This window comes from Nuphar pumila, chromosome 6 (assembly GCF_984573655.1).
Source record: "Nuphar pumila chromosome 6, dmNupPumi1.hap1.1, whole genome shotgun sequence".
Classification (NCBI taxonomy): Eukaryota; Viridiplantae; Streptophyta; class Magnoliopsida; order Nymphaeales; family Nymphaeaceae; genus Nuphar; species Nuphar pumila.
Window position 1 is genome coordinate 62530472 of NC_143254.1, and position 20080 is coordinate 62550551.

Genomic DNA, 20080 nt, shown 5'->3' on the forward strand with positions numbered 1-20080 from the left:
CTCATTCCTTTCGCATGCAACCATCTTTCGTTCGCAAGAAACCCTTTTCCAGGGAGAGTTTGAAGGGACTCGTTTTCTTCCCGAACAGTTTGCAAAACAACAACCAGCTTTACACAAAAGAACCCTTTTTCCAGGGAGAACTTGGACGGAAGCTCGTTTCTTTTGTGGCCCCTGTTTTTCTCACCTTTGGCCAACCCCTTCACAGAGGACCCTCTTCTAGGGAGAGTGTGATGGACTCGTTCCTCTGTGATACTTTCTCAACTTTGTTTTTCGGCCACCTTTCCATAAGAGAAGCCTAGAGATAGGGAGTTTTGACGAAAACTTAATCTCTCTTCGAAAGTTCCATTTTGCAAACACCTCCTCTTTCAGGGAAGAGAGGAGTATTTCCAACTTCCCATTCAGGGAAGGGCTTAAGCCTGAGTCTCTCTTTTTTGGGGAAAAAAAGAGGAGAATTTTTGTCATGGACGCATCAATTCGATATCAAGTAATCTCTTTCATTAAGGATTTCTAGAATACTTTGCCAATTTGCTATCAAAAGTCATTGTTGATCTCAAAATTTTCATCATATAAAAAATTACCTCAAACTACCTTTAGTATTATTTCCAAAAGAGCAAGACTTTTGCGAAATAAGAACTGAATTCAAGTTTTTTCTGTTGGTCAACCAAGAGGATGAAGAAAAATCTTCAATATGACCGGCAAAAGAAAAATTCGATGATGTTGAAAAGCCATGAGCGAATTGATATTGATCATAGCTATGGCAGATTATTAAAGACCATTCTTTGGCGGTAAGACAGTGTAAATATCTTGGGAAGTAAAAAAGAACCTACCCAATCCATATCTCCTCAGTCATTTGAGCTGTAAATCAAATATCCGCAAAAGGGATCTCTCAATTGTCGTCAAGATGAAGACAAATTATGCGAGCTAGATCTCCGGGGCCAAAGAAGATTTGGATCATCTCCGAGATGAAGGAGTTTGTGAAGGATCCTTTCAAGGAAAGTTCAGATCACCGTCGAGATGAAGGTGAGTGTGATGGACCTACCGACAAACCCTAAAAGATATTTGATTTCTGCTATCATCTAGAGAATTTTGACCAATGAACCTATATCATCAAGCCTAATTCCTGAGAAAAACAAGGATCGGAACATCTCCAAGATGGAGTTTGTGACGTACCCTTCCCTTGAAAATGAGAGAAAAGTCAGGACATCTCCAAAATAAAGGATGATGTAAAAGCTCAAGAAAGTCCCATGACTCAAGAAAGTGCAAAAAGATCATCATGGGAAATGCCCAGGATATCAAACTGCCCAAAAATGTCAGGAATCATCTTTTTCTATGTGAAATTCTTTTATCAATATCTTTTCACTCAATTGCTTTTATGAAGCTAAGAATATTTCCTCTCTTTTCATATCAAGGAAATTGATATCTTCCTTAAAGAAACTCAACAACAACAAAATTTGAATTTGACTCTTGATTCTACAGAGTTAGCCCAATTGAAGCTAATACTCTAGGTAGAAAGCGGTGATATTTTCATACACAATTCAATCATTTTGGATCAACTACAATTTTTTGGCATCTTATTGGCAATATTTTCTCATTATCCCAAAGTGAAGTGTGAACTTGATGTTCGTTTTGACGTATCCTGACGTCATCCCTCCTTAGGACTGAAAAGTCCTTTCCTTCCGTCTGATCTGAGCGCTCTCATATTTGCACACTTCTCTGTGTTCCCCACTATCCCACCATAGACAGTTCCCGCTCAGGTTAAGGGTTAAACCTGAACTAACTTTTTGCAAAAGATCTGTTATGGTCAAAAGCTATTTTTAGTCTCAGCGATGAGGCGCCCAAGAACAACCCCTTTTCAAGCTTTAGGGACCCCCATTTTCATCTTTTTGCAAAAACCCCTCTTGAACTTGTTGTGCAAAGTCTAGAGGCCCATCACAGTTTTCCTCGCTCCTCGAGGATGTTGTATCCATTCAGGCTAAGGATTAAACCTGTTACCTCGCTCCTCGGGGTATCTCCCAAAACCTTCTGCGAGAGGTCGTCTATTTTTAGAAAACTGATCTAGTCTCAGCAATGAGACGCCCCAGATCATCCTCTTTCCAAGCTTTAGGGAACCCCTTGTCTCTTTCTTCTCGCAAACTCCATTCGGATTTGTTCGTCCAAATTCCGAAGGTCCCATTATGGTTTCTTCATCCTAGGATTCCGTATGGTCGCCCTTTCAGGTTAAGGGATAAGCCTGAGTCTCGTTCCACGAGGTATCTTTCCGTTCAGGTTAGGGTTAAACCTGAGTCTCATTTTCGACTAGATATCCTTTCTAGTCCTTCCACGGTTTCTTCATTTGATGACTTCGTGCGATTTCCCCCCACTCAGGTCAAGGGTTAAACCTGAATCTCGCTTTTGTGATACACTTCATTGTCCCATCACGGCTTCTTCGTTCGAGGATTCTGTATGGTCGTCCCTTCCAGGTTTGGGTTAAACCTCAGCCTCGTTTCGACGAGGTAATCCTCCCCGTCCCATCATGGTCTTCCCCACAAGGGAATCCGTGCTTTGTATATCCATCAAGGAAAGGATCATGCTTAGAGTTTCATCTCGCGAGGCATTTCTCTCACAAATGTCCCATCGAGGTCTGCTTATATTCCTTTCCCCATCCAAATTACCTTGATCTATCTTCGTCCCATCCAGGTTAAGGGCCAAACCTGAGTCATTCCAAACGGATTGATCTTGTCTCACCCATGAGACTTGATCAAAATTCTGATCTTTCACCATCTTGGGATCTTTTTACCTAAAGTCCCATCACGATTTCCTCATTTTTTTTATTTTTTTTATTCAGTCATATCATTTTCGAGGATTTTGTCCCCCAGAACCATTCAGGATAAAGTTTTAAGCCTGAAAAACCATGTTTTCAAAATAATTCTTCCGCACCTAGTTCATATCTGCTGACTGGGGCATTTTTCAAAATTTGGATTGTTTCTTTGCCACTAAGCTCGGCTTTCAACCGGCTTAGTAGCAAAGAGGGGCATCTGTGAACACCCCAAATTTTTCAAAATATTGTAAATATCCCCTTTTTGACCTTTGCACCCATTTTTTGGGCAATTGAGTCACTTCTTAATCTAAATTCCATTTTTTTTTATTTTACATATCTGACTCAATTTCGGATCCGGATCCAGATAAAAATCTAAATCTGAGCTTCGTTATCCAGTTTTTTTAAATCAAAATTCCCAAAAATTCCAACATAACTTTCTGAAAAGGCTCAAAACAGTTCGTCCGGTATCCGTTTGGATCCATCAAGTTGTGTTTCTCAATTCGAGGTTTAAAGCTCGAATATTTTCTCGAAACTTGGGTCCAGACCCATTTCCTGAAGAAATTTTCCCAAGACAACCTTAAAAACCCTTTTTCTAAATATTTCTCAAAAAATACAAAAAAATTAGTTTTAAATCCTTGTTTTCTCGTAAGTTTTAGGATTTTATTCCAAAAATATCAAAAAATATAGAAAATGTCAAGAAAATAAAAAAAAAAAGAGAAAAGAAGAAGGGCAGTTTTTGCAAAAGCCTTTGAAAAAGAGCTGGCCTTTTGAAATTTTAGGAAAATAAGAGGATTTTTTTGCGAAAAAAAAAATCGCATTAGGGTTACGAAGGCTCTCTCCATCGCCTTTTGGGTTTTCTACTTCTCTCGCCGGAACCCTCTCATGACCGACCCCATGTGCTCTTCTCCCACTCCAAAACCCTCCATCAACCCTCCGATTGCCTCTACCGCCCTTCTCCTTCGTCCATCATCAACAAAATCGCATGCCTCCATGTGTGTTCCTCCCTCTGGAAGCATCCATGGCCTCCACCCTCCGATCTTCTTCTTCCCCCGATCGATCCACCATAAACCCTCGATCGCCAACGGCCTGGCATGCTCCATTTCTCCACCTTCAATCGCCATGGCCATTCGCCTCAACCGCTCATCTTCAATGACCTCACCCTTCTCGAACCTTCATCTGCTTTCCTATAAGAGCACGCACAGAAAGGGTAAGGGGGGGGACGACACTCAGAACCATTGGCATCGATTCCTTTTCTATCGCATCCATCCCTGGGGAGCAGGATCAATTTTTTTTTTACCTCCATTCTTCTCATCACTCGACCAATGGGGAAAAACTATGCAGCATAGGGAAGCAAATCAATTTCCCCCTTCCCGATCGATCGAAGGAGCTTTCATCCTCGACCACCAGAAGAATCACTCAGTCAATCTTCAACCTCGTGTCTTCGGCCTTTGGATTTCTGCAAGGTTTGCGGAGAACCCCTCTCTTCTCAGCCATCGCGGATCTATACCCCCTGGTGTTTACCCTTGTTCGAGCAACTAAAAGATCAAAGGCATCTGCAGGTAAATAATCACTATCCTCTCCTTTCCTTTTTTTTTTTTAAATATTACTATTACCTGCAGTGTTTCTCTATTCAGATCTCTTCCGCTTTTTTTTCTTTTTTCATTTTTTTTTTATTACAAAGCCAACTAAGTGGAATCAACCTACATAATAGCAGGATTGACCCACCCATGGCAACATCATCAGGGATCACGATATCCCAACATTTTTTTATGCAACTTATTTCCCTAATTTTCCTCTGCAATACATCTTGATTTTCTTTAGTTCATGTCAATCTAGATATACGTTTCTGCTGCTTGGATTCGAAGACTTTTTTTTCTCTCTCTTTGTTGTAAGATTTGACTTCATTTCATCCGATTCCCTGTGTTCAAATTCAGCAACATCGGGTCTTGTTCATATAACATGCCATGAATCTCTGTGTTGAAAATCCTGTATCTCCCCACTTTTTTTTTCTTTTTCTTTTTCTTTTTTTTTTATTTATTTATTGCAATTGCTTTTGTAAATATATAGGGTTCTATCGGCATTGTTTTATCTCTCTCATTTTATTTTATTTTATTTTTTTTTGTCACCATCTATGCTGTATAGGCTTTGGATTTCATTATTTCTACTATTCAGTCAATGTTGTCAACAATGCACTGAACCTTTGTTCAATTATTAGTAGGAATGTGTTATCATTCTGATATCTTTCAATTGGTAACTCTTATATTATTGCTTTGTTTTGTTGACAGTTTTCATACACATGATCAGTCATGAAGAGTTATCCCTATGATGTTCCTGAAATCACTTCTTAGTTACTTAACTATTTTGGAATGTTATGGTTATGTAACATATTCCTTCATTAGTATGCCAATATTTACTGTAAGAAGAATGCTAATAAGCATTGGCCCTGGAAAAGATTAGTTGATGTCACCTTTTCGAGGAAGTTTCATATTTTTGAGTCAGGGAAAACCATGGACTTCTGAATATTGAGCGAAACCTGCTGTTAGCCAATAGGATGATTTTTGCTCTTTGGAGGTGAGCTTACAAAAGAACAAAAAAAAAAAGTTTTCAGACAATGAGACTCCAATAATCAAAGCCCTAGATTCTCCTTGGGGAATCACCAGGGCTTTTGACGGAATAAATATTGGTTCAGATAGAATATGTCCATCCTGGTCTCTGATTGACATTTAATGTTCTATTTCACATCGACGATTGTATCAAAATCATCTTCAGTAGGCATTCACCTTTCACTTTATTGCACATTGGCTGTAATTATCATCCGGAGATATAGCCAGTTTGTCACATTGTCACACCGCATTACTATATCAGCATCAGCATTGCTTCATATGTCATCTAACTGCATCAGGCCCATCGGCTATTCTGTTTTCTCTGTTAGCTTATGTTTCATCGATTCATGATTACAATGCATATCACCAATGCAATGTCACCTTCAAACAGGCTCAGTAATTTATCAGGATTCGGTCACCTGAATCTCTTAGTGATTGAACATGCTAATTGCTTTGCCATGGTCAAATATGGTTCATCATTGGGTTATACAAAGATTACTTTAACTGGCTGTAGAATTATCTTGATTCATCGTGAAATATCCCAAGGCTTTCTAAAAATCAGTTCGCAGCACAACGTGGAGGAGTCGAGTTGCCACTCGACTATGTCGCGCTGTAAGTAATTGTTTGTCCTGATTAAATCTACTGAAGTCGAATTGCTAATAGATCTGTTTTGCAGGTCCCGCCTGCCACTACCACATTCAAGCTTATGAAATCACTTTGTTACCCATTCTTCTGTGTTAAACCTGTGAAACTAATATCGGTTTCACTCTTCAAGTTATGTGGGTTCGAATATGTATATATGTACGATGTGGGCTCGAATCATCAAAGTCTAGCTGAAACCTCTCCTGTTGCAGTTTGATTGGTCATAATTAGAGATGATTTATCATATTGCTGAAACTACGATTCATGGATCCAATTCTGTTGATGCCGATTTGTCATCTAACTGATTGATTGATCTGCAGATACAGATCAGTATATATCCGCTAATACCTGCATCCCATATGGGATTGAATGTTTATATTTGAGCAATATCCACTTGTTGTAGATGAAAATATATTGTCGAATTTAGCATGACTGGGTCTCCTTGCTGAACTATTGCCTTATTCTATAACAGGTTTGTGCTCTTCTGCAAGTTGTTTCAAGTTAAACTACTATTGCTTTATTCTATATCAGGTTCGTACTCTTCTGCAAGTTGTTTCAAGTTAAACTACTATTGCCTTATTCTATATCAGGTTCGTACTCTTCTGCAAGTTGTTTCAAGTTAAACTACTATTGCCTTATTCCATATCGGGTTTATGCTTTTCTTCAAGTTGCTACACATGCGTCCTCTGTATTCTGTATTTAATCATATATGTATATACTAGTATACACTTCATTTACGTCACACCCTCAAGCAGACAAGGTTGCCTATTCTGGAGGTATTGCAAAAATAGGGATGGAGCAGGTTGGTTGCAGGAAAGGTGTGTTTTTCAAAGATGAATTGTCTCTTCATAATCAACCATATGCTTTACTCCCAATTTCAAGAGATGGGCTTTAATCCTTCAAATAAAGATAGAAGTAGTTCAACTTGGCTGGATGTTGTTGAATGATAACATCATTTGTAATGGACCATAAAAACCAGTCCCGGCAAGGTGAGATCACACAAATCCTGGTCGAATTTTTAGAAGTTGCCATCGACTCCATTGTCTTCCTAAAGGGGATTTATCCTTCTGGTGCATTTGAGAGGCGTCGTTACATGAACATTGTTGTGCAGAGGGCTCATCATCCTCAACTTCGTGATTATATCCATTCTGTAGTGTCATGCCTACAGCCTTTTCTAGGCAAGTCGTTCAACTCAAACGTTGAAGCAGCAGATATGGAGTTTGCTTTGAGGTCCTTTCCCATAAAACTTTCAGTGACTGAACCTGTTACAAGGGCTCTCCCTGAGGATTGCCAGTGGGAAATTACAGCCTACTTTCGTTCTTTACCATGTGCCAATGAATCCACCAACATAACATGGATTCTAGAATCTTGTTAAGTCTCTGGCTAGTGTTGCTGCTTAATCATCCCTTAAGGATGAGATATACTAGCGGTTGTGGGATCAGCTATTTCGTTCCTCTGCCTGACTTTGACAGGAGGTTGATCCCCAGGGGTTAATTTAATTTTGTTCCCTAAAGTTACACAGCAGTGCCAAGGCACTGCTGTAATCTCTACTCCCGTTTTGTATATTCCAACGTCATCCCTTTCACAGCATCCTGCAACATGTACACACACCACCTACTGTACTTCATTTGTGGCATGTGCACATCACTGTGCATACATTCACTGCTGCACACCAGTAATAGCAGAATTCCATGGGGGTATAGTTCACATGCAATATTACTCATGTTAGGAAATTTCAATAGATTTCCTGTTTTCACATCTGGGTCTTAGATGTTAGCCATCCCATTTACCTCAACAACACATGATTAGCCAAAATTTTCATTTAGTAGAAGCGACTAGAGTGCCTAGTCCTTGGGACCGTTGTGCATTACTAAAAATCTGTTCACATCTGTCAGGATTATTCCGAAATATTAGCTGAAATATAGATTCTTATGGTCTACAGAGCATCAAGTTATGATCTGTCACATTTGAATTTTGGTCATAAGCAAGTGGTATAAAGACATTACCTGTATATTAATTTGTTTCATCCATATTCGGCCTATTCTTGTATACTTGTCCACTTCATCAACACCATCCCCCTATGTTGCCTATATATCATTTGTAATGTATATATATGTATATATATCTATATATATATATATATATACTCATATTTATATATATATATATATATATATATATATAAACCTATATATATATATATATATATATATATATATATATATATATATATGGGTATATGTCACTTCCCACATCATGAATCATGAAAATCATAGCATAGAAGCATCTCGTTATTGAAATCAAGGTAGGTATATGAGTGCCTCATCGCTTTTCATCTCTGAAATCCATGTGATATATGCTATTTCTCTTCTATTTTCCATACTAACCAAGTGTTTTGCAGGGAATATGTGGAAAATATCATCATTTGGAGTTGTAAATTCAATAATTAGATCTTAATGAGAATTTATATTTCTTATTTTAGATAGAATGAATGAGCATAATAATGTCATAAATTGCTTATTTTCATGCTTCTTCCTTTATTTATCAAAATTCTCACAGATGGCAACACGAATGGCACGCGCACCATTTCATAAGAGGTAAACTAGTCCTAAGTTGATGATTTACATCAACGGCCATAGTCGGGATGTAAACAAGACTTAGGATTTTTACCTTTTATAAAATAACATTGGATCCGCACTGGATCCTCTTCAAAAAATCATCATATTTTCAAATATTTCCTTCTTTTATTAGAGTTTAACTTAGAATTAATTCAATATATATACCAATGGCCATAGTCAGGGTATATTGAGAGTTAATTTCATTTTAAACTGTATAAAAGCACCAAAATGTATTTTATTCTTCATTTGAATCTAAATATAGATTATTATATAATACATCCAATGACCATAGTCAAGGATGTATTATATCTTCAATCTTATTTTAATTCATCTAAAGAATGAAATAGCTTTTCAAAATCCAAATTTCAAAAATTCAAATTCATTCATCATTTAGGATAGAATTGCATCATATTTTAAATTCTTTTTCATAAATCCAAGTAATTCTTTCCTTCATTTCTCAGATCAAATCCTATTCATAAATTCAAATTCAACTCTATTTCTCAAAAAGATTCAAGAATCCAATTTCAAGGTCGCATTTGACTTTGAAACTTCATAATCATCTTGTATTTCAAATTCCAAATTCTATCTTAAATTCAAAGTCCAATTTAATTTTGAAATTCATTTGTATATTCAAGATTCAATTTCTAAAAATCGTTTTCCAAGTTCAATTTAAACTTGGAAATTCTTGATTCATCTTCTGAATTTAATTCCAAATCCATTTTAGGATCCAGAATTCAACACTCATATTGGATCTCAGACTTCAGATCCAATTCCTCCTTAGGATCCAGACTCCAATTTCACATTTGGATCTCAGACTTCAGATCCAAATCCATCTTAGGGTCCAGAGTCCAACTCTACATTGGATCTCCGACTTAAGATCCAGTTCCATTTTAGGATCCAGAATCCAACTCTACATTGGATCTCAGACTTCAGATCCAATTCCATTTTAGAAACTGGAATCCAACTACATTTGGATCTCAAATTTCAGATCTAATCCATTTTAGGATCCAAGATTCAACATTCACGTTGGATCTCAGATTTCAGATCCAATTCCACTTTAGGATCCAGCATCCAACTTCACTTTGGATCTCAGGCTTCAGATCCAAATCTATTTTAGGATCCAGAACCCAATTCTACATTTGGATCTCAGACTTCAGAGCCACTCCATTTTAGGATCCAGAACCCAAGTCCATCTTGGATTCCAAATCTCGGATCCCATTTTAGGATCCGGAATCCAATTCTAAATTCCAGATTTCAATCCCCTTTTCGGATCTAATCTAAACCCATCTTTATCCTTAAATGCCATTCGATTCTCTCAGTCCATTCCAATTTCAAACCTCAGAAATCTAAATTCAATTCCATCTCAAGTATTCATTTTTCTTCCCTAAATTCAAGTTCAAAATTTAAAGTCCCTTTTCCGACTTTGAAATTCTATTTTTTCCTTCCATTTCGAAAGCTCCAAATCATTCTTTCTCAAAAGTCAATATTTATTTTTCCAACTCTGATTTACTTCAAAAACTTAGAACTTCTCTAATCTATCTCAAAGTTCTAAGTTAGATTTAATCATTTCTTCACTTCCTTATTAAGTTCATCTCAGAATACTTGGAAATTTCCAAAACATTCTTTTCAAAAGAGCATACATCCTTGCATTGCACAAGTATGATTCTTTGTGCATTTAGAGTTAGAAAAAATTCTTAGATTATATTTAGGCAAAGTAAAAGGCATAGATTCGATCCTTGGTTCGATTATCCCTGGTAAAGGCGCCAGGAACGATCGAACCTCGTACCGACGAGCGAATCCCGTCTCTCCATTTTCCCGCAAAGTTTCAAAACGGAGGCGAGTTAAATTTCTAAATATTTTCAAATTAAGGTCAAGTGAGACCGCGCAAAATAGTTCTGCTTCTCTCTCTCTTTCTTTCTTTCTTTTCTCTTCTCTCTTTCTTTTATTTCACTCCCTTCAAAAAGGAGGAAAATAAAGGTTAGAAAAGGAAAAGAGAAGGAAGAGAGAGAAACCACAAGAGAAAAGAAAAAAAAATTTTGCGATGATCACAGTGTACTGCTTGTGTTCTTTTGACTTATGCAGGATAGCACAAGAGCGGAAGTGATTACGTGACATGAAAGTGCAAGAGTAGAAGCTTTTTTTTTTTTACTTTTTAGTTTAGAATTAGGAATTTGATTCGGGGTTGTAAATATCGCTTTTTACGGCCTCTGCGAAGGGTATTCATTCGTTGTAATAGTTAGTGTTTTTAATTTTCTTGTACATTTTACATTTCATAATACAGCAATAAAGAATAGTTTAGATTTGCTTGTTCGAATACGAAATATTTTCGTTCCCTGAGTTTGACCCGGTCTAATCCACTAGTGAGAACCAGTTTTTATTATTTGATGTCTGGTTTTCACATGTTTTACATATAAAAATCTTTTCAAAATTACAATGATTTAAAAGAAGACATGAAATTTTTGGCGCCGTTGCCGGGGAACGGCGTAATATTAGTATTCGCTTTATTGCCAAGTGTTTGTTGCATTTAGGTTTAGAACCACGTATGTGCATATCTTAGAGACGAGCTTACTTTTCAGCACAACCCACCTACTAGGATCCCTTTAGAGATGATTGTTTACGATTGGTACCGTACACATAGATTTCATATTTCTTTGCATAATCTCTGTTATATGTAATTGTGTGGTGTTTGTTTAGTTTTTGTTGTTTTTAGTCTACTCGCTTTGTGGTTTGCGTGGTTTGGCCGCTTAGTGTGTTAGTTAGGTAGAAAACCCAAAGTTAGGACGTGTGCTACACCGGTCTACTCCAAGGTGTATGCAATGGCTGACGATCATCAATTGATCCGTCCTTTGAGGGAGTACTTCATGCCAAATACGTATACTCTTGCCTCCTGCATCACGAGACCTGATGTAGGAGCGAGCCATTTTGAGATTAAGGTCAGTGTGATTCAAATGCTACCTTCGTTTTATGGCCTTAGCAATGAGGACCCATATCGTCATCTCGACGAATTTTTAGAGATTTGCTCGACTGTGCGAATCAATAACTTTGGAGATGATGCTATGAGGTTGACTTTGTTTTCGTTCTCTCTCAAAGATAAAGCCAAGCACAGGCTAAAATCTCTTGAGACGGTTCGTATTACTACTTGGGAAGGAATGCAGCGCGAATTCCTCAAAAAGTACTTCCCAATTGGTAAAACGAATCAGTTTCGTAAAGCTATAACCATTTTTTCTCAAATTGAGGGAGAACAGCTTCATGAGTCTTGGGAGAGATTGAAAGATCTTCTCCGCAAGTGTCCCCACCACCAGGTGCCTCGTTGGTAGTTGGCAGAGTATTTCTATGACGGGCTTACTTAGAATCACCCTCAAATGGTTGATTCGTCTTGTGGGGGCACTTTTATGCTCAAGAGTGAGGACGAGGCGTGGTCTTTATTCGAGACCTTGAGTGAAAACACGATGCATCATACCTTGTCTTCACGGCTCGATAGGACTACATCTCTGTCTAGTGGTCCTAGGAAAATAGGGATTTCTGAAGTTAGGTCCGAGTTAGAATTACGTACCAAGGTCGACCAGTTGACTAGGAAGTTAGATCAATTCCTAGCCAATTCTTCGTGAAGTCCAGTAGGAAGAGTGTGCGAGCTTTGTGCTAGCCCTGCACACTGTGTTTCGGCTTGTTTGGCATCACCGCTATATCCTGAATTCATTCAGGAGCAGGTGAATGCTGCCCAAGGTTTCGCTAGACCCATGCCTGATTCATTTACACCATCATATAACCCAGGTTGGCGAAACCAGTTCATTTCCCCATCCCATCAGCCCTCCCAGACACAGTATAGACACAGTAACCCTTCACAAGGTTACTCGCATCCCATTTTTCCACAGGTTCATACTCAGTCTAGTCTACCTTCTCTTCAGGATCCCATTCCAAGTTCATCATTTCAGGAGAAGATGTTGGAGGCCTTTTCTGATATCAAGGCCACTATTTGCTCCCATACGCAGTCGATAGCCAAGCTGGAGACTCAAAGGGGACAGTTAGCTCAGACATTGAGTGGACAAAGCCAGGGGAACCTTCATAGTCAGTCTGTTGTCACATCTAAGGGAGAGGAGCCCATGTTATTTGACTTGCAACCCACTGCTTCACATCCTGTGCAAGTCAAATATGTTATTTCCCTTCAGAGCGGGAAGGCGTGTCACTCCACTCGGGAATCGACTCATGAGCCCCATATCATTTCTACTAACGAGTCGATCTCCATGATACCTCAGCAGAAGGGGCCAGGCACACATCATGCATTATCATCACATATTCATAAAGCCCCATTCTCTCAGCCTTTAGGATCACCGATTGTTTTTAGTAAGCAAGAGGTATAGATGCAGAAGGTGCTTAACCAAGTCAATCCAGATCATATTCACCACTTGTCTGAAGTTGCATTCATTGATAGTCGGTCAGTCCTAGATTCTCATTTCCTGACCAGTCTCTCAAATGAGACTAATCTCTGTTCTTCATGTCGAGAGAGTCATGATACTACATTTAGAGGTAGACGGGATGGAAACACAGTGCGTAGTGTCACAGATGACACTCTTTTCTTCATAGAGCCTCATTGAGCAATACTTCATGTCCATTGATCTCATGGACGATGAAGGTTTTTCCAGGGATCCGTCTGGCTGGGGACATGAAACTTAGCACTTTATACATTTGTTTTTAGAATTTGTAGATTTTATTTGGTTTTATTTTTTTTGTTTTTTATCTCTTTCTATGAGTTTCATGTTTTGTCATGTACACATTGCATTCATTACATTCATAGAACATGCATTTTAAATTCATGTCAGGTCAGTCTGCTCTTTTCCCTCATTTATTTCGTCTCATGTGCATTCACTTAGTTTCATATAAGCATGGGGGAGTGCCACTGGGACAGTGTCATTCAAGCATGGGGGAGGGTGTAGTTTGCACATCTTGATATTTCTATTCACGTTCTTGCACATGTTTACACATCTCTCATGAAAAGTAGGTTTTTAAAGAAAGAGTTTGAACTTATATGAATGTTATTTCAAATTTGATGTTTTTAGAGGATTTTTAAGCCCCACGAAATTTTTTTCTGACATAGATCTAGAAATTATGGTTGTTTATGCGGATTTCGAAGAAATGATGATAGATACATGTTAGAGTTTATTTTGAATCGCAAATATGAATATGCACAATTTTATTTTTGAAAAACTAAGCAAATGAACAAAAGCGTAAAAATGAGCTCAAAAGTGAAAAAAGAAGCATGCGTTAGGTTGTTTGGATAATTCCACAATCCCTAGTAGATGGAACTTAGATGTAAGTTGAAACTTTTGGATTCCATTTCGAAAAGGAGAGTGGAAAACTTCGTGATCCTAAGTAGCTGAGAACAGATACAAGTTGAAATGTTTGACTCTCACGTTATAAAGGTGAATGAAGGAAGTCACTTTTATGTCTTAGTTGATATCTTTTGGCATATATTGAAAAAGTATAGAAGATATTGACATTGCACAAGGCATAAAAGCAGACCACACAAAGCTATAAGAGAAGAATGAATACGCAAAAAGAAAAACCGTGAAAAATGAAAAATCAAGAAAAGACCTTAAAAAGAAAGAAAAGCTCAGTGCTTAGAAGTGTGATTGAGAAAACCTGTGCAAAAAACATATGAGTGAGGATGAATAAATAATAACTTGTTTTTATTGGATTTTCTAAGAATAAAACATAAATAATTGTGATATTTAGAAAAGTGAAAGAAATTCTTTTTCTGTGGTGATATATAAAAAACTCTAATTATGTTTTGATTTTTTTTGTAACACGAAATATTTGTGAAAACAAAGTCTTTAATTAACTACTGCTTATGAGGATGTGTAATATTATGCATACATGACAGCGATGATTGTGGGTAGCATCACTGCAAACCCTCACGAGACCTTACTCGTCCACTGGGGTAACCCAGGGGTTGAAAGGGCTTGTTGCATGAGCTAAATGCAACCGTGATTCCTACGAAAGTGAGTTAGTTGATAGTTTTGATTTCGTGCATTTTTCTAGTTTGCTCGAGGACTAGCAAAACATAAGCATGGGGGTATTTGATCATGCATATATTTTAGAGATATTTCATATAAAAATATGCATGATTTCATGAGAAAATGATTTAAAAACCCAATTTTATGTTAGTTTCGAGTAAATGTGCTAAAATAATATAAGAATAGAAAATGCATGAAAAATAGCTTTATTTTACATTTTAATACATATTTTAGTTTTTGACATAATTGTAGTAGTTTAGTTTTTGAAAATAATAAAAAAATTAGAGTTAAAATAGACTTAGTTTTGTATTTTCTAAAACATAGTCATTTTGAGTTGTTTTGTAAATAACTTTTTGAAGAGCGGTTTTGAAATGCAATTTTAAAAAGAAGATGGACTTATAAACAAAAGTTCAAATCTTTAAATATGATACATAGGGGGAAGAGAGGCTTGTCTTCTCTTTCTTGCCCAAGCCTTCTCTTCTTCCCCTTCTTCTCCACCTCTTCTTGCCTCTTCTTCCCCTTCTCCCTATTTTCCCCTCTTTTTCTCATCCTCTTTTCGGTGGAGAATTCCGACAATGGCTGAAGCAAGAGAGAGGATTCAAACCTCTTTTTTCAACCAAAACTGTAAGTCCTCTCTTCCTCTCTCCTTCTTCCCTCTTCTCTTCTTTGTTCCTTATTCTTTCTTGTTTTTGATATCACGTAGTGTTTAGATCATTTTCCTTATGCATTGCATCTTGTTTTTCAAGTAGCATACATTACAAAGCATTCATGTGTTTTCTTTTCATCTTTCAATTTCTGAAGTAATTAGTTTTCATTAACAGTAGAGTAAGTACTTTAGGATCTAGCATCGTTTCTGCAAAGTAGTAGTAGCAGCAATTCGGTTTTTGCAAAATCCTCAGCCTCAGCATTAACATTAGCAGAGGTTAATATTTGGAATTTGATCATCTGACGGTTTTGGAAAAGAATAGTTGATCATCTAATAAACTATTAATTGATGTTGGATGATTAAATATCTAGATCAGATGGATCGACTATCTGAGTCTGATCAATCAGAGGTCTAGATCGATCAAACTTGATTTATCGTTCATATTGAAATGTTTACTGTTTCCAGCAATGAAATGAAGAAATCCGATTGAACTATCTACTGCCCCCAACGATTATTGTTTTCCAAGTTAATTGGATCTGATTTTTTTTTAATCGATCTGATGTCTAGATCAATTCCAATATGCCTGAATCCCTTTGCTATCTGTTTTTTTTTTTAAATTACAACTGCGATCGGAGACCTTAGCCGGAAATCCTAATTTAGATCTCCGATCAGTAAATCTGCCGTGAGTTTAATTTTTAGAAAGCAGAGAGTCGGACTTGTTGCCTCTATTGGAATAGGATCTGTCGAAATCCTCTGGATACAGTTGGACTCCCGTGTTTCTTCTGGTAGATCAGCCAGATGACATTGCCGGAAAATCACCTTCAGTCGCCGGAACTTCTGTTCAGCCTGCCGTGAAATTCCAGATCTGCAAGACTGAAAGAAATCGATCGATTTGCTGTGAAACAAATGGATGCATCAGCTATAATCAGGTGAAATTCCAGATCTGCCGGAACCACCAGTGCCTCTTTGTAAACACCCCAAATTTTTACCTTCATCCAGTGTTTGTCCATTTCATAAGTCATTACAAATCATTGCATGTCATTGCACGTATTCTGCATAGCATTGTATGACATTGCATCTCATTTTCGAGATCCAGCACTCCTATTTCAAAACATTCAATCCAGATTTGAATTTTAAAGCTTTATTTCAAAATCAATTTCAAAACCTGGGTTTTTATTCAATGCTCTGTCATTTTTCAACCCCAGGACTTTATATTTCGAAGTATTTTCTCAGAAAATAATCTGGATTCATTCCAAATTCACATTTTAATCGATTTCAATTCACAGATGAGACCCATTGAGGTGGTGTCGCTTCTGAATTCCTCTATTCATCAAATTTCTCAAATTTTTGAAAGTTTCAGTCTGATCAGGACTCTGTCTCAGAGTCCTAATCCAGTCAGGAGTCTGTTTTTAAGTCTGTTTTACTTCCATTTTTAGTCTTTTTTGATTATTTTCAAAATTTAGGTCATTTTACAGAGTCCAGTTAGTTCAGGACTCTATTTTAGAGTTCGGTCAAGTTAGGAGTCTAACCCTGACTGTGTTTTCTGACTTATTTCATCGTTTCTTGATAAAATCTTTCAAAAATCTTTCATTTAGCTTTCTAAAATTTAAAATCTCAGAGTCCTAAGAGTTCAGGACTCTGACTCGGAGTTCCAGTTCGCTTGAGACCCTATTTTCAGAGATCTTGAATTTCAAATATTGATTTTAACCGCTTTTTCAAAGCTGTTTTCAGTAGTTATTTCAAAACTTTCAAAAATCGATATGGGCCCACTCAGTTGGAACCATATCCAGAGGAATTCTGACCCAGTTAGAACCCTATTCCATTTCAAAAATTTTAATTTCAAAGTTTACTTTTGAAAATCTTTTGAAAAATCCTTCAATTTCAAATTTTAAAATCATCTTTTTTTGAAAAACTCAAGTAGGGCCCACCCGGGGTGGTGCCATATTCGAGTAAGTCATGGCTAGACTAGGGTTAGTCAGTGTCTTGGTTAGTGTTAGAGATTTAGAAGAGTCAAAAGTTATTTTAAAAACTCATTTTGAACTTTGGATTTTAAAACTAGTGTTTTAAAAGGTTTTTAAAGAACTTTAAAAACCCAAATGTGGAAAATGCCAAGTGGCATCACATTTGGGGATTTTTTAGGATTAGCTAGGGGTTAATTAGGCATTATTTAGGATAATTTAGACTAGGGGTAGTTAGGTAACTCCACCCCAAAATCGCCCCCCCTTTAGAAGTCCAAAAATTTCAAAATTGCTAATTTTTAAAACCTAAAAAATTGTTAACAACATTAGATTTCTTATTTTTGGCTTTATATCCATTTTCTGCTTCATAGAAATGCCCCTGTTATCCTCATACATCAAATTATAGCAGCTTCATCCACTGTTTCGCATCATGTCTTTGTTTTGTCAGGGTCTGCCTGTATAATACTTAGAAGATTTTCATCATGCTTTCCTGAAATGCTTGTTGACTTTTATCTATCCATGTATATCACCTGTTGTCTTTTGCATTTACCCATTCGATGTTTTGAAGCAAATGCGTAGATCATATTTAGCAAGTAACGCTTCAGATGTCATCTGATGATAGGGTTGGATGCAGCCATGCTGATCATGATGGGTTTTTGTTTTAGATTCAGAATAACGTTGTGATCTGATATTCACAGAGTGGAGGTGGCATAAACAGGTATGCCAGTAAAACTCAATATGCTTTCCTTCTTGAAATCAGAATTTTCTGGGTTCTGCAGAATTGCTTATTCACGGGCATGCTATTGGAAACAATTTATTCCATCTATGCTTATCATGATTTGTAGAGCTTCTTATAGCTTGCCTTTGCCCTGTAATCGTAACCTTGATGTTCTTAAAACGGAAGGTTTGTCAGTTTCATTTTCTGCAAAATTTTGGTCATTGGAAGATTAAAGTCTCTACCTAGAGTTTGGGGCATCATTGTTTAACTTCATTTTATTTTGGTGCATTTTCTAGAAATCTGAGATTGGTATGGCTATCCAGAGGGTGTTAAGGTGGGGAAATAAGGTCAGTAAATGAGTTTATACCTGTTTCAGCCCATCCATTTTTTTTTTCTTTTCCCCAATGGTGGGCCCATATTTGGCTTTGATGAAGAGTTTTCAAGTGATATAGGTCTAGTGGCAGACCTGTGTGAGGTTCAGCTCGTGAGTAGAGGTTTGTGTTGCTGGCTTGACCCTTTCACTGTGAGTTTTCAAGTGATATAGGTATAATGGCAGATCTGTGTGAGGTTCAACTCATGAGTAGAGGTTTGTGTTGCTTGGTTTGATCCTTTCACTATTAGTTTTCTTTCCTTTTGGATCAGTTGTGGATGTGTTTGGTATGCACTGGAAGGTAATACGGGTGATTTAAGTGATGCATCAAAAGAAAATGAAGGAAAAGATAAGTCAGCTATATATATATGATGGGTTGAATATCAAATGTTGAAGGGAGCGCATGTACAAGTTGTTTGCTGTTTTGGGGCCTTGTGGTGGATGTTATTAAGGTTGTAGAAGACTAAACTGGCTCAAATATGTTGGCTATTCAGTCTTACTATTTATATAACAAATTCAGGTGAGTATGTCACGACCCTGTGTATATTGATCTCTTCGCATCCTAAGGAAGCATTTACTGAAAATTGGGTGGTAAAATTAATCTGGTCTGATTTTAATTTCAGTAATTCATATAATCTAAAGTTGGTCAATTCAATGTCTGTCTTACTTAGATGATCATGAAAATCTGTTCTATACGTGGTGAGAAATGATCCTATCTCAACCTGCCCAGCTGAGAAAATTGCAAATGGTATCTCAATTCAATCTGGTTGCATGGACAAAGCATGTAAAAATCCTCAACTCTAGGATATTTGAATCTTTCTTTGATTTTTGTTTCAACATTCATGTCATAAAATGAGTTATTCACTTTCTTGTTCTTGTCTTGGGTTACGTGAAACCACATATATTACATTGCTTGTGATAGTTGGGACTTGAAACAGGTAGCCCATCCAATTATGAAGCTGAACCCAATATCATGTTTCTAGAGGAGAACCAAGTTTTTCTTTCTTTGACAGGGATTCTTTGGAGAACAACTCTAATAAGCACCTACCATCTACTAAACACCTTTCCTCCAAGATTGGTGATCAAGTGAATGAAGCAAGAAGAGTTGAACATGATTTGTCGGTCATTGATCTAGTTAGTGATGGTGGAAGTTTCACAGAAATTCAGCCACCAGATAAAGCTCATGCTATATTTCCTCTAGAAGGCCTTGGTAAATCGGATATGCGAACACCACTTCAAACACCAAAACCACCAAAATGGGAGGGATGGTGGGTGGCCATGATAGGTTGCATGCTGACCATGATGAGTTTGTTTTTGGAATAGGAATAACACTGTGATTTGGGTTTCATAGGGCGTAACTGCTCCATGCTACGTGGTAAACTTTGTGTTTGTTCCAATCTTCTCAAGTTGAAGGGCTTATCTTCAAATTGTGAGGGAGTCCAGTGACCATTGTATAATGATGCCATACCTGGCCACTAACTGAAACTTTTGGTTATTTGCTAAGCATCCAGTCTGCCTTAAGAACACTGTTATTTCTTCTTTGTGTAAATTGTTGTTGAAGATTTCCAGACTTCTTAACCTAAGCCTTGCTGTGAAGTTTAGTGCTATTTCCATTGAGGTTGATTTTGTAATTGAATTGACCTTCTGAACCTATCTGAAAAACTGCCTTGTGGTCTACTCAAACTGATGCTAATAGAGTTATGTTGACAACTATGTG

General features: G+C 37.3%; 1 protein-coding gene across 1 annotated transcript in view; it reads left to right on the forward strand.

Moving 5' to 3' along the window:
• LOC149834898 (transposon Tf1-107 polyprotein) overlaps positions 1-19686 on the forward strand; it is a 37905-nt gene extending 18219 nt beyond the window's left edge. The window contains 4 exon segments of the mRNA XM_090009482.1: positions 16107-16246; positions 18290-18340; positions 18636-18664; positions 19377-19686. Coding sequence (XP_089865608.1) covers positions 16107-16246; positions 18290-18340; positions 18636-18664; positions 19377-19686 — 530 coding nt within the window.
• Positions 19687-20080: the final 394 nt, after the last annotated feature.